The sequence below is a fragment of the Galleria mellonella genome, unplaced genomic scaffold, assembly GCF_026898425.1.
Source record: "Galleria mellonella isolate WM207_F2 unplaced genomic scaffold, CSIRO_AGI_GalMel_v1 utg33, whole genome shotgun sequence".
Lineage (NCBI taxonomy): Eukaryota > Metazoa > Arthropoda > Insecta > Lepidoptera > Pyralidae > Galleria > Galleria mellonella.
In genome coordinates, this window is record NW_026442079.1 from 13,610,642 (window position 1) to 13,627,381 (window position 16,740).

A 16,740-nucleotide genomic window follows, 5' to 3' on the forward strand; every position below is an offset into this window, starting at 1 on the left:
CATATGTTGCCATTCCTGAGGACTCAGGTGTTATTCCTCTGTAACCTTCAAACCGAAACACAGCCATGCAAACACAACTGCTTCACGGTAGAAACATGAATGCGACAGAGGTACCCAAGCAATCGACTTTTGTACAAAGTCTCCCTCTGGTACTATTAGGAAAGAGGGGGAATTTAAAATAAAACTATTCTAAGCCACTTAGGCCACTCACTATTCATTATCATCGTCATCCTTTCAGCCATCATCTGTCAACTGCCTCCCTCAAAATAGGCCAACCCCATAAACCCCCATAAGGAACGTTCCTGAATCATTTGCATCCACTGACTCCCTACAATGCATTTGAGGCCATCACACGATAATGTACAAAAACCTGGGGGGAAAGGGATTGTTAGTAATGGAGACTGAGAATCCCATTGCTAGCAATATACCAAACCAGGTCGACCTCCTCGCGGTTCTCCCTGGAAACTATCATAGTTAATTCCTGATGAATTCATCATGATGGGCTAGCTGACCTGTTTTCATTCTCATCTATCACCCTTCACTGGTGCTCCACCAGCGTATCCCGTTAGCGCAGGCGGGGTTACCATACCATTTTCACCCATAAAAAAATGTACAAAAACCACGATTCTCGTTTCTAGCGCCATCTAGTGTTTTGTATCCAAATTTATTTAATACACAACCGCCTTAATACATTTGGCGTCGCTAGTATTATCTATATTATTATAATTTCAATAATGTAAACGACTCCATATAAACTCTGAGAGCGTGACTCACTGCCTAGTGCGGCTACAGCTTCGATTCTCACAGCTTTGCCAACACGGTTGACGGATAAATCCGTCAAATATTCTACTTTGCTCTTACGAACTAATGTTTGTAAACAAATATGTGTGAATACGCAACCAATCTGTATTTAGAAGCTTCCAACATGCTTCCATCGGGCTTGACGATTGTTATGGACAGCATAAACTGTTTACTATGTGTTTTGGAGATGGGGCACTGGTGACTTTTAACACAGGTTCTTCTAAACCTACCGCAAGCACCAGTCTCTCACAGAATTGGTCTTCATATCAAATTGTACTTCAAGTTGTCACTTTATTCTACCTTTTGTGAAGAGAAAATAAACCATTCATTCATTCATTCATTTTCCAATGTTTCTTCTATACATGAATAACTATTACTTATGTTATAGTACTTCTATGACAAATTGGCAACGTATTAAACTACTGTAGACTACACTTGGCCATGTGATCCCGGCATAGAAAAGACCACTCTTGTTCTCGTGCCGTAAGACTCTTACCTCTTACGGTAAGAGGTTGCTCTGGGAACTTTGTGATCAAAGTATGCGTAGCAGCGTCCAACAACAGCATCAAAAGCCAAACTGCGGTCGCCAACCCGCCTGCTGCGGGAGGAAAAGGGATTGTTAGTAATGAAGACTGAGAATCCCATTGCTAGCAATATACCCAACCTGGTCGACCTGGTCCTCGCGGTTCTCCCTGGAAACTATCATGGTTAATTCCTGATGAATTCATCATGATGGGCTAACTGGTCTGTTTTCATTCTCATCTATCACCCTTCACTGGTGCTCCGCCAGCGTATCCCGTTAGCGTAGGCGGGGTTAACATTCCATTTTCACCCATAAAAAAAAACCCGCCTGTCGCTACTGGCAAAACTTCCCTTATGGAGAAAGCTATGTTCAGCTGTGAACAGGTAACGGCTGATATTAAAGATAATAAAGATTTAGCTAAAATAACATAAAAAGAGTTCACTCTCATACCTTACAACCTAAATGGTCGCGTACAACGCGGTTTCAGAGATGTTTTCTCCCACGAACACTCAGGTTTTGGAATGAGCTCCCTGCCGAGGTTTTCCCAAGAGACTACAGCATGAGGTTGTTCAAAAGGGGGGTAAAGAGGTTTCTTCAGGGTCGGCAACGCGCGCGTAATACCATTGATATTGCAGGTGTTCATAGGCTACGGTAACTGCTTACTATCAGGTGGGCCGTATGCTTGTTTGCCACCTCAGTGGTATAAAAAAAAACATAAAAATAACAAGTTATTAACTAGGTCTGTGCAATGAAATATCCTCCGATCATTTTAATGCACAATAGCGTATAATCAAATCCCATTAGCGCTCCAAAGAGACGTGACACAAATAACGTATACGAGTATATCCCAATGTTATTCGTTCGTTTCACTGTTTTATAACTTTCCAAGAATCTTAAACATTCCTTCGTGGAATTGTGTTGATTGACAGTCAAATAGGTCGTTGTGAATGAAACAATAAAATATAACTCATAAAAAAGAAGTATTCTCTCTCTCTCTCTATAGAATTGACTGGAAGTTTACCGCCAGCAGCAATTTAGAGCTCGGACAGCGTTTTGCTCATTGTTGCATCAAATAAGAGCAATAAGTATTTAAGAATCAGATCTGGTCACGATCCATCAAGAAAGTTTGCATATTTAATGAAAAAAGAAAATTTACCAAATTGCATTGTCTGTGGAAAAGTTGAAGATGTGCAGCACCTATTGATGGAATGTGACAGGAACCGAAGGGAAAGGGAAACATTTTTAAAAAACATTTAATATTAATAAAATTTGATGTGGGGATTGTTCAGAGCATAATGCATGCTCCTACTACCAAAATTGCTTTGTACTTAAGTGAATTAGTAAGTAGCATTACTAAGTTATAATTATAATAGTAGATAACTTGATAAGATTGTATGGGATTGACATGTTAAAAAATAAAAATCCCAAATTAAACGTGGATAAAAAAAAGGTATTTTTTTTAATCTCCTTCAAAAAGAGAGAGGTTCTCAATTAGTTTTTTCTTAATGTTTGTTACCTCATAAAAGTAGTCAGTTGTAAACCGATTTGGATTTTTTTTTTTTTGAAAGGATATACTAAATTACAGGGTTTAGGCAAAAAGATGCAGCCCTTATGATGTAATAACCTTATGATGTAAAAACCGCTTATAATACATTCGGCTATTCATTTTTATTTATATTATATATGTATATATATCTAATATATAAAATTCTCGTGTCACGATGTTTGTTACCAAACTCCTCTGAAGCTTTACCGATTTTCATGAGATTTTGTGTGCATATTGGGTAGGTCTGAGAATCGGCCAACATCTATTTTTATACCCCTCAATGATAAGGGTGACGCACAGCTAAATTTCTTTTTTTTTTTTGTCAATTTTTTTTATTTTTATTTTATTAAGATTTAGCATTGAGAAATGCATTCAACTTTAAATTTTCACCCTTTTACGAGCAACCCCTGTTTTTTAAGCGCTATTTTTATGTTCTGCAATAGGATTGCAAGATGGCAAAATGAAGCAAATTGCATTTAATTTTACCTGTATCACAATAAGTGTTAATTCTAATCATTACATACAACGTAATGTCCAACACAATAGCTCAATATTTGCCATGAAACATACATAAAACATACACAAAAGGTAACAATAATGGTGATTGTTGCTTCTGACGGGTATGTTTTCCAATATCCGAATTTATTTTATAACTCGAACTCAAAGTGAACGTAGATCAATGAGTGTTGCTCACATTAAGGAAACTTTGCTGGGAGATAAATGCCGTATCACAAAGGGGGGTCCTCGCAGTGGTTTTATTCGGCCATTTGTGCGCCCGACATATCTGGAACACCGTGAGATGGATTTGTTAGATGCTTTTATGCAGCGACTGTTACGTATCTCCCCCGGCTCGCTTTAGCTTTGTCTCTAATATTGACATTCTCTGTAACAACTGTCCCATTTCCCTGTGCTAATGAACGTAATGCAATATGCTCGTTTTATTTAAAATTTATATACTTAATTGGGTAATTTAAAAATATCCTTTATACACTCATTGAAAAAAAGCTGATAGATTTGCAATTAAAAAAGGACTTTGAACATTTGAAATTTATTTTAAATAAATTTAATTTACCATAATATTTACTTATTATATTCTTTCTAATTTGGTATGGATACGAGATGCACAGAGATGAGGAGTATGTTTTAAGAAAGGTATTAAGTATTAATGTGGCTATTAGGGTAGAGGGAGACCTAAAAAGACTTGGACGGACTGTGTGAAAAATGATATGGCCAGAATGGAAGTGAATGCGGAAATGACTGAAAATAAAGAAAAAGAAAAAGAAAAGCTACTTACGCTGATACCATAGTTTTTTTTTTAATGCGTGATAATGGAATGGTAATCCCGCCTGCGCTATCGGGATACGCTGGCGGAGCACCAGTGAAGAATGATAGGTGAGGATGAAGCAGGTCAGTTGGCCCATCGTGACGAATTCAACAAGAATTGTTCACGATGGTTTCCAGGGGGAAACACGTGAAGGTCGACCTAATAGGGCATATTGCTAGTAATGGGGCTGTCAAACTCCATTGCTAACAATCCATTTCCCCCAAAACCAGACAATAGTTAGGATAAGCGTAGGCTGATGATGATCTACGTATTATATTCGATGATTATATTTAGACGAGTCTGGAAGTAAACGAGCTGTTATTATTTACACAGATCAATGATTCTCGCACTTCCCCAGTACACTAAGCTCGATTCTACTAGTATCACTTGTAAATCAGTTGATGGGAATGTTTCTCACTTTATAGCTTTACGAATCTACATTTAGACGCGAGCAGTTTGTACTGAATTCACAGGATTGATTTATAACAATTAATATGTTGATTGGTTGAAAACAATATAATCACTTGCAAGTTTAAACGTCAGCTATATCTATGGCATTGAGGCAAAATAGGCAAAAGTCCCTTATCGTTAATTCATTACGATAGTTCAACCACCTATTTTCATTTATATAAAATAACTAACTGACTCGGCAAACATTGTTTTACCATATACATTATTTCTAGAACTATACATGAAAATATATCGTACTACAATTATTATATTCAATTGTCATCTTGTAAACCTATTGCGGCATATAAATTCGCGATTGAAAAACATGGGTTGATCGTAAAAGCGTGAAAATTTGGAGTTGTATGTATTTTTCAATTCTAAATCATAATAAAATAAAAATAAAAAAATTTGTCAATAAAATAAATAATTAATTTTTAGGAGTAGGTCACCCTTATGATTAAGGGGTATGAAAAATAGATGTTGGCCGATTCTCAGACCTACCCAATATGCACACAAAATTTCATAAAAATCGGTAAAGCCGTTTCGGAGGAGTATGGTAACAAACACCGCGACACGAGAATTTTATATATTAGATGTCACTTATTTTATTGTTTTTTTTTTTTATAATGGATGATAATGTAACGGTCCCCCCACTTTTTTTCTTGTATCAACCGTTAACTGTCCACTGCTGGACATAGTCTCCCATATAAGGGGAATTTTGTCAGTTGTTGCCACGCTTGACAGGCAGTAGCCACAGTTTGGCTTTTGGTTATGTTTTAAGAGAGACGCTACTGCTCGTCCCTCCCCCAAAAGCTCTCTTAGTCGTCCTTTACGATACCTACTGGAAAGGATGGGATGGCCTATTCCATGCCGGGAACTACACTCTATATATATATATATATATAGACTATCTCTTATTTATTATTAATTCATCTTATTTAATATTAAAAATTGTATTTATTTAATATTAAACCAAACCAGATGGAGAACTGTTTTATCTGGATAACTTAAAATTTACTTTTGTGTTCTTTATCTGGTATGTTCTTCATTTCGATATTATATACTGGATAACTGATGTTTATTAGTATATCCGTTATTACACCGATATATAGATATTGTAACAACACTATATAGATATTGCTATATATCACCGACAGACAACCGGTGGACAACTCTAACACGCGCTCACGCATTCTCTGTGCTTTAATATAACGGATAAATATGTACGCTAAAAATTATCCATCGTTTGGGCGACCCTTAAAAGTGATCTTCACCTATTTCTGGCTAACGGTCTTGTTGCTTGCTGAGTATTTAATTCATCGAATTATCTTTTAAACGTTATCTTGAGTGGTATGAAGAGCGATTCACGATAAAAGGCGCCTAGAAAAACAACGCTCGTTGGACCCTCACCGCGTCTAGTGCTGAGTCCAGCGCAACGCAGCACTTTCCCAATACCACTTTATACAGGGCTGTCACTTCACAAGCCTACTGATAGTAACATATAAGAGATAGGATGGATTGATAGTAATTGAAACAATAATCTCCGTCATGGCGTCAGGCCGGCCTCTCCGTAATCCCCTTAGAAAATCCATCGTGGGTAACCCTACCGAAACCGCCAGGATTGGCCAAGTAACCTGTCTTCGTCATCATCGTTCCATTCTACACTGATGCCATTGTCTACCGTTAGCACAAACGGATGCACGGTTCCATCTTCGTCAATTAAAAAAATAATAGAAACAAATAGAAAATTTAACCGTCTAAGAATGTTACCGATTTCTTTTTTTAAGTCGTATTATGTTTTATGAATTTTCAACTATAATCTGTCATTTTTACTTATATTTTTCAATTAAATTAAAATACATGTATATTTAAATAATGGTTGCTAAAATTAAATGGTTTTTGTTTCGAGATACCAAGTAAACCATATGGCCGTTTTTCTCACTGGCTGCTTTATAAGACATTCCAGAGATAAAATATAAACTTTTAGATAGACCAAAGCAGACAAGGTGTGTGAAAATATAGACACCGTATTTGGACAACCCTATTGTTAAAGGTTAACAGGGCAGAAAGCAATCGCTGCAGCGAAAAATGGTTGGCGGGTAAACTGGAGGGCTCTCTAACCCTGGCTTGTATTTGAGCACGTCCGACTTCTTCATGAAATATCTACTCTCGGCATTTTGCGCTCATTGCGCAACAGTGTTCTTATTATTGGCATAAATACTGTAAGTCTTTGTATCGTATACGAAATCTTGAAAGGTGGAAATCAATTATCACCCTCAAATAATAAATACCATTCGACTTATTACACAGTCCGTATAATTTCAAAATAAGCAAAGCTTCGAAAAAAATATTCGAAAACTAACATTTATTTATTTATTAATTAAACTTAGATATTTAGAAAGTGTAAATGGCGGACTTAACCTTATGGCATTATCTACCAGTCGACGGTACAATGTAGTAAACAATATTAAATTAAAACAAGAATTCAAAAATTACATACATACATATATATATATATATATATATATATATATATATATATATATATATATATATATATATATATATATATATACATAACCTTCAAGAAAAGTGCATGTTCCTTTTTAAAAGGCCGGCAGCACACTTGCAATGCCTACAGTGTTGCAGATGCTTATGGGCGGGCGGTGGTAGTCACTTACCATCATGTAAGACGCGCGAACTGTATTTTTTTTTAAATACGTCAAGATTAAATATTAACTTACAGGAAAAATAATCTTCTAAATGTAAAACTTGATTGTTTGTTAAATATTAAAATAATAATTATGCAAACGAGTTCCCGACAAGCAACCAACGTTTTTGATTAAAACATTATCCGCTTGACTGTGCTCTATGAATTCTGATACGTCATCGATATCTTTGGATATCCTTATAAACTTATTTTTTTTGGTATTTTAATAGCAGTTAGGGTTTGGTGATGTTTTAAGAGGGAAGATTCTGCCCATCCCTTACACGTGAATTTACTGGGTACGGAGGAATAACACCTGAGTCCTCAGGAATGGCAACGCATGGGGGGTATCATGGGTGAAACAGTGTACTCTGTTATGTCCATGGTACTGCTCATGTCTATAGGCGACGGTTACCACTTTCCATCAGGTGGGCCGTCAGCTTGTTTGCCATTCCAAGTTGAATAAAAAAAAACACCTAACTATAAACTTCCCGTAGTTGCCTCTTATGACACTCGCGGATGGTCCATTCTATGCTGGGACCATACGGCTATCTAAATGCCATCCTTAAGCAACATATTACTAAGCATCCCCACTCCTCTGCACAGTATACAAGACATGTAACTAATTCAATAATATTTTGTTCAGGTCGCTGCCGAAACTTTGCAGTCAAGAGGAAGAAACTGGACGGCCACCCCAAGGAGGAGTCGTTACATTCGAACCAATACAACACGATCACGACTTTTGCGAGAGAGTAGTTATAAATGTAAGTATTACTAGAATTATTTATTTATTATACAAAATTCCATGTTACGATATTCGTTCACGCTAATCTCCAAAAATAAATCGATTTTAATGATTTTTTTGCTCTAACTTGAGATAAGATACTTATTTTACTGATAAGACAAAGTAGGCCGGTAGATGGCGGTAGAAGGTAAAACGACGTTTGGCGGTCAATCAGTTAATATATATAAAAATATAAAAAAAAATCAAAACCACAAAAAAAAAGATCGCTTAAATAGTGCTCATAAATTTAGTTGTAAATTTAACACTGATTTCTAAACATCTAATGATGTAATGATGTTATTTGTTATTTTTATGTAAGTTTTATTTTTAAGGTATTATGTAACAAAGAGCGCCATCTAGTTTCAAGTTAATTTTGAGAAATATATACGAACCTATATATTTCTCAAATGATAAATATATATTTTATATAAGCTTTTGACCTGCTAATTTGCAATAAGAAATATCAAACCAAAGATTCGCCACGCTTATCAGGCGGATTGGTAACCACAGTGAAGCTTTGGAGATGTTTTAAAAAGGAACTTGCTGCCCATCCCTCGCCCTCCCTTAGTGGCCTCTTACGACACCCACAGGAAAGGAAGGGGTGGCCTATTCTACGCCAGAATTAAACGAGAAATAGATGAAATGCAATAGTAAAATTGGACAACCAGTTTACGCTATTAAACTAGCGGAATACTGTGAAGGATAACAAATGGAAAAAGAAACTTTATTTCAATGACGTTAAGATTCTAAAAAACTTTAAACTCGATCAAAATCTGATTTTCTATCCGAGTCGGTCTGTGTGGACAGACACGTGATGTTTTTTCTTTTTTTTTCAATGAATGATAATGTAACCCCGCCTGCACTAACGGTATACATTGGCGGGGCACCAGTGAGGGATGATAGGTGAAAACGAAAGGGCAAATCAGTGAGCCCATCGTGATGAGTACACCTGGAATTCAGCACGATTGTTTCCAGAGGGACCACGGGCAGGTCGATATATTGCTAGCAATGCGACTAGAAGTCCCCCTGACACGTAATGTTGAAGCGTCCAGTAGAAAAACGAGTAGGTAGTCCAGGCGTATGCAAATGTGAATAAATAAAAACCGAACGATCCGTGTAATATGTATATTTTGTAGTGCTCCGTCGCAGTGCTCGCACGCGACCGTCCCGAGCAAACAGCTGTTTAACGGCCGACTCGAGCTGCGAATCTCTAGCGATAAGGCATAGATATAAAACTAGGAACGAGTTAGACATAAAACTCGACGGTCTCACCGCAAAAAGGTTAAACTAGCGACGGGCTGGTGTTCAATGCATGTTTTGATGTCTTACTACAATATCATGTACAACTGTTTAAACAAAAAAAAAAGGTTTTATTAAAAATAACTTAAAGTAATAAACTTGATTACAGTATTTTATAAATATTGGCATTTTATAATTACATAAAATTTATTAAGTCATTCTTAAATACTTTTTCTGTACCGTGTGGTCCTGGAATGAGATAGGCCGTCCCTTCCTTTCCTGTAGGTGTGTAGGAGGCGACTAAGGAAACTTAAATGTTGAAGGATGAGCAGCAGCGTCTTAAAACATGACCAAAGCCTAACTGCAGTTGCCAACCTAAGTTGAACCTAAGTTTATACAAATAAATGATTGACTGAATGATATAATGACAATGAAGTGTCAGTAACTTAATTTTTACAATACTTACCTTAATTATCGATCTTTTAGGTGATAAGTATGTTTGTTTAAATGACTATGTATGAAAACCATGGTTCATACTTATAAAGAAAAGAAATGTCAAACCATGGTCCATGGTTTGACAGTGACATTTCTTTCTTTTTTATTGTTGACAAGTGTCTGACATTTTTGATGTATTTTTTTTTATATAACATTTCGAATTTTAATGAATTATTTAACATTTATTCTTTTTTTTAAGTTAATATTTGCATGCCTAATTATGGCAAAATATGAGGACTTATACTTATTGTAACATCTATACACTTATCGTGTTTCTTGTAAATAAGTAAATAAAATAAATAAACGACTAGCTAGTTGATTTTGGCAAGCTTTCATATCTTCAGTAAACATACCTTACATTCCACTTGAATATTGTACGGTATAACAATGCATTAAATAATAAATATTTTATTGCACATTTTATTAGACTATTAACAAGATTTCTTTTCGTTTAAGAAAAATAAACTCTTGGCAAGATCAAATTCATAGACTGTAAACAGTACTCTCGCCGTGTGATCCCGGCTTAGGATAGGCCACCCCTTTCTTACCCGTGGCTGTCGTAGTGTGTCGACTAGAAAGAGCGAAGGATAGACAGCAGCGCCCCTCTTAAAACATCTCCAAAGCCTAACTGCGGTTGCCAATCCACCTGCATAACGTAGCAAGTATTGGAAAAGCCCCCCAAAGAGGGAGGCTTATGTTCAATGGTAGACAGTAAAGATATGGTGATGAAATAGTACTCGTCTTTTCAGTTATTATTAGTCCACTGCTGGACATAAGCCTCCCCCATAGACCGCCATAAAGAACGGTCCTGAACCACCTGCATCCACTGTGTGGTACAGAAATAGTACTCGCGGCCACAAATTTTTATGAATACATTTATTAAATTGTGTTAATACTTCTAGATGGTTACACAGATTCATTTCCCTATCTCGACAATATAAGAGCAGTGCCAGTTACTATCATGTGGCAGTTACTATGTAGTGATTTCCCGTGCAGTGTTTGGAATTTCACTTATATCTGTCATAATACGATACGTACTTATTTCAATATATTACAATAAAAAAAAAAAATACTTGGACATCAACAAGCTTCCGAACTCAATAAATCAACAGGTTCGAGACCTGCACTGGCCAGTGGCCATCTACTGCCACCCGTACAATCGCACGCAATCAAGTTTACGTAACGAAAGTCGATATTTTAACATGACCCTACCCATTTACGCTATATGTATTCGTATATGTCTTTATATTGAAACATAGGAATGAAGGAATTGTTAAGATTGCGAAGTGGCGACTCCATTCGTCATATTAGCTGTTAACTGTCCATTGCTGAACATAGGTATCTTCCATAAGAGTGGTTTTACCAGTATGGTGGTCCCGGCATAGAATGGTCCACACTTTTCTTTGTACTTCACTTTCCTGTGGGTATTATAAGAGATGATTAAATAAACTTAATAGTCGAGGAATGGACATCATTCCCTATTTAAATATTTAAATCCGCATTTAGGTATGGGGATATCCCTATAACCTAAATGCGGTTGCCAATGTGTCTACCAAGCGTGGCAGCTATTGGCAAAACTCTCTCAATAAGGAGAGGCTTATTTCCAGCAATGGACAGTCAATGGCTTTTTTTATACTACTTAGAATGGCAAACAAGCTGACGAACCACCTGATGGAAAGTGGTAACCGTCGCCTATAGACATGAGCAGTACTATGGACATAACAGAATATACTGTTTCGCCCATGATACCCCCCATGTGTTGCCATTCCTGAGGACTCAGGTGTTATTTCTGTAAATTTACGCCATATCCCACCCTTCAAACCGAAACACAGCCATGCAAACACAACTGCTTTACGGTTGAAACACGAATGCGACAGAGGTACCCAAGCAATCGACTTTTGTACAAAGTCTCCCGCTGATATGACATGGTCACCACTTCCCATCAGGTGGGCCGTCAGCTTGTTCGCCATACTAAGTTGCATAAAAAAAACTATTAGCAATAGTAATTCTATATTGTAGTAGGCGTTAAGAGTACATAATATTTCACGCTTTTGACAAATTGCAATTTTACTTGCAGTAAACGGTGAGCTGTAAACTTTGAAGTAATTATAGAAATATCCTAACATTTTACTGCGGCCTTGTCAGTGCATCGTATTACGGTTGTAATGCACTTCAATCAAGTAATGGGAAAATTTAATTGCTTTAAATATTGACATAGTAACCGTGACCGGTTTATTGGATTTCTGTTTGGAAATTGCGGTACGGCAGTGCAATTATCTACTGAATAGAATAGAATACATTTATTGCCAGTAAACACACAATTACAATAGAAAATATAGAAAATACAAGAAGTGTCCCGTACTAGGCAAAAGGAACCGGCTCAGCTGATGCTGTGACTGTCCCAGCGCTAGGTCTGTAGCTGCACAACGCTGGTTTTCAGCCAGTCCCTCTCTTAACAAATTACAACCAAAGTGCAAGGTACCACTCTAAATTGCTTGTTACGAGAATTATTTCTCATACAATATACTAAATTACTGAGTGTGGAGGACATAGTTCTCAAGAATGAGGACACATTAAAGGTACTGTAGGCATTATAGTTTTTTTTTTAAATGGATGATAATGCAATGGTAAGCCCGCTTGCGATATCGGTATACACTGGAGGGGGCACCAGTAGGGATGATAGGTGAGAATGAAAAGGCAGTCAGTTTGTCCATCGTGATCGTGATTATTATTCCATTATAAAAAGTCCCATCCTTCATATTAAAAATGCAAGCAAGCACTTTGCGGCTGCTTTCATATTACTCCCCTTCAGCAGTTGGATAAATACGTTCCGTAACCATGCGTCATGAGCGCCGCATAGCCTCTGTCGACCGCGTTACGCACGCTTCACAGCGTACGTTATAAAAATCCAACCGTAATGCCGGGAACCGTTCGCGGTCAGATTTTACAGCGTTTGTACCGTTGGAAAATTAATTAAAATCACTTCATAAAGTTTTTTGATGACGGCTCGGGGCTCTGACGGCCGGCTCGCCGCCCGTCCTCGCCTCGCTGCCTGCAGTGCGCGCACCTCGCGCCGCCCTTGGGCAATACACAATAAAATGTATTTTTGGAACGGTACATTGCCAACCGCAGAGTAACATCCGCGCCATCGAAAGAAATATCGTGTGAAACCGTGCTGGATCCGCGCGTATCGTAAAATTAATTTATACGCTGCGTACCGGTGCATTCGGGCCGAGCTGTAAATATTGATTCGATAGTTTTATCCACGCGGAAGTGTTTATTTGCTAACTCCGTGACAAGTGTTAAGTTATACGCACGAAGATATGTATTGTCAAAGAATGACAACATTTTATAAAACTATAAATGATAATGAAGGCATAATTTGTGTAAGTGATTACTTAAAACCTGTCTCTAAAAAGTATTTTTTTTAATGGGTGATAATGGAATAGTAACCCCACCCGCGCTATTGGTATACGTTGGCGGGGCACCAGTGAGGGATGATAGGTGACGATGAACGCAGGTCAGTTAGCCCATAGTGACGAATTGCACTAGAATTAACCATGATGGTTTCTAGGGGGAACCACGTGGAGGTTGACCTGATAGGATGTATTGCTGGCAATGGGTCAGTTGTACCCCATTACTAACAATGCCTTCCCCCCTCTACAACTAAAAAAATAAATTACGAAATCTTATACCAAGCCGTCTGACCACCACTTATTGTCCTTTGATAGATTTTTATTTAATTATCATGATTGTATAGTTCTTTTATTGGGTGTCTGATTGTTGTCATCTGCCTATCACAACACATTCATCATTCTCATCATCATATCTACCGTAAACCGTCCACTGCTGAACACAGGCCTCCCCCATAAACAAGGGCTTTTTATGGATGAAAATGGAATGGTGACCCCGCCTGCGCTAACGGGATACGCTGGCGGAGCACCAGTGAAGGGTGATCGATGAGAATGAAAACAGGCCAGTTAGCTCATCATGATGAACTCGTCAGGAATTAACCATGATAGTTTCCAGGGGGAACCGCGAGAAGTTCGACCTGGTTGGGTTTCTCAGTCTCCATTACTAACCATCCCTTTTCCCGCCATAAACAATGGTTTTGCTAATTGTTCCTGCGCTTGGCAGGCAGGTTGGCGTCCGCAGTTAGGCTTTCGATGTTTTAAGAGGGGCGCTATTTCCTCAACTATTAAATTCTCTTAATTGCCTCTTATGACAGACACGGGAAAGGAAGGCGTGCCCTACATAGAAACTACTGCATACATGCTAGTATGTCTACATGTAACCGAGACTTTAAGTCTCAGGATATTCCAGCGAAAACTAAACGTGTGATCATAAGGCAAGCTCACGTGCCATTATATTTATAGCGAGTCTCCAAACCCACCTCCACCTGTTGCTAATGAAACTTCCGTGAACCAGTCGAATGGCCACAAATATTTATTATTGATTCGACAAAGTGGCGCGCGCTCTCAAATATACTCGTAACAACTCCAACCCAATACAACCGCATAGTGTAAAAATGTTATTTTTAAACGTGTTCCCGGTATTATTCTATTAACATTGTGCACGATTGTTTTTGTGCAACTCGTTATAGTAAACAAGCCTGATGGAAAATTGTAGCAGTCGTCTATAGACATGGACTGCATGCGTATCACGGAACACGCTGTGATGCTCATGGAACACCTCGTGTGATGCCATTCCCGAGTCCATTTCATTGGACTAAGGATGCTTCGGTACTCTGTAATTTCATTGTCATATCCCAATCTTTGAAACACAAATAAGCAGACAAAGCTGATAGAAAGCAGAGACACGAGTTAAATCACTGGATGGCATTTGATACAACTTATGATTAATATAACTATGTTTTACAGCTTTTCTCGTGCGAATCTAACTAGCTACTGTCGAATCATCATCATATCAGCTTTCAATCAGCATTAGTTGCCACGTTTGGCAGGCAGATTAGTAAATTAAGTTTCAGAGATGTTGTCAGACGTTCTACTGTTGAATACTGAATGTTTAACTATGGTCGAATAATTAGAATAAAAATCCAAAACTCTTTACAAACTTCAATTTAATATCCTAGTGGGATTCAACATTATAACAATCCCTTACTTCCGGGGGGAAAGGGATTGTTAGTAATGGAGACAGAATCCCATTGCTAGCTATATACCCAACCAGGTCGACCTCCTCGCGGTTCCCCCTGGAAACTATCATGGTTAATTCCTAATGAATTCATCATGATGGGCTAACTGGCCGTTTTCATTCTCATCTATCACCCTTCACTGGTGTTCCGCTAGCGTATCCCGTTAGCGCAGGCGGGGTTACCATACCATTTTCACCCATCAAAAAAAAATCCCTTACTTCCCACTGCTGGGCCTCATGTTTAGTCTTATCATCATCGTCATATCAGCCATTGTCTGTTTACCGTCGAACATAGGCAACCCAGAGACTATCGTAAGATACGAGGCGGATCCTTTTGCCAGTATACCATTGGGAGAATTATTCCAGTAGTTGCCACGATTGACAGGCGGGTTGGTTGCCTTTTGGTGATGTTTTTAAGAGGGACGCTGCAACCCATCCCTTGACCATAATGTTATTTGCTTCTTACAATACCCACGGGATAGATCACATTCTATGCCGGGACCACACGGTATCATATAAGAGAAGTATATGATCCTGGTATACCACGCTGGCTTCAGTCCTCAATAACGACAACGCATGGGTAAAGGGAGAAGGGATTGTTAGTAATGGGGATATAGCAGCTCCATTGCTAGCAACATACCCAACCAGGTCGACCTCCGCGCGGTTCTCCTGAAAACTATCGTGGTTGATTCTTATCGAATTCATCATGATGGGCTAACTGACCTGCTTTCATCCTCATCCTTATTGCCTATCGCTGGTGCCCCGCCAGCATATACCCATAACGCAGGCGAGATGGCCATTCCAAGTTCACCCATTGGGAGGAAAGGGATTGTTAGCAATGGAGTTTGACAGCCCCAGTACTATCAGTATGCCCAATTAGGTCGACCTCCACGTGGTTCCACCTGGAAACCATCGTGAACAATTCTTGTTGATCATCGTGAGATGGGCTGACTGACCTGCTTCATCCTCACCTATCATCCTTCACTGGTACCCCGCCGGTGTATACCGATAGCGCGGGCGGAATTACGATTCCATTATCACCCATTAAAAAAAAAGTTCACCCATTAAAAAAAAAACGCAAGGGAATGTTTGTATTCTGTGACATGCGTAGAGCTATTCTTACAATCAGATCTAATTTTGACTTTTCTAAAGTTCCCTCGTTTACCATTCCAAATTGTACAAAACGAACGTCCAAATAAACCGAGATTCTTGAGTCACTAAAAATAAATAAAGGTCAAGGGGAGTCGAATGTAATATCTATTCTCGTAAATGCAAACACATGTAGCCAACATCTGATCTCGACAGTGACAATTTCGAAGTTTAAGTATATCAGAAAATTAGTATAGTATGCGGGATATTAAAGAAAGATAAGTTTTATTTCTAATGGATGATAATGGAATGGTAACCCCGCCTGCGCTAACGGTATACGCTGACGGGGCACCAGTGAGGGATGATAGGTAAAGATAAAAAAGCAGATCATTTAGTCCATCGTGATGAATACACTTTGAATTCAGCACGGTGGTTTCCAGGCAGGACCACGGGGAGGTCGACCTGTTAGAACTCTCTTAGAGCATCCCCCCCCCCCCCCCCAAGAAAGATAAGTAGCTGAGTTTTTCCTACCAGAAAACAACTACAATGGTTCCATAATGAAGCGTATAGAAATACCTAATAGGGTATATCGGTAAAAATAGGGTCCCGATTTGAATACCCATTAATGGGA

The 16,740-nt window shown here is 38.4% G+C and overlaps 1 protein-coding gene across 9 annotated transcripts in view; it reads left to right on the forward strand.

Annotated features, from left to right (window-relative positions):
- The window catches only part of LOC113520464 (potassium voltage-gated channel protein Shaker), a 414,011-nt gene that overhangs the window by 344,759 nt on the left and 52,512 nt on the right, over window positions 1-16,740 (forward strand). For all 9 annotated transcript variants that reach the window (XM_052896696.1, XM_052896695.1, XM_052896693.1 and 6 more), the window contains one exon: window positions 7,998-8,115. In XM_052896696.1, the coding sequence (XP_052752656.1) occupies window positions 7,998-8,115 (118 nt within the window). The remainder of the gene's footprint in view (window positions 1-7,997; window positions 8,116-16,740) is intronic.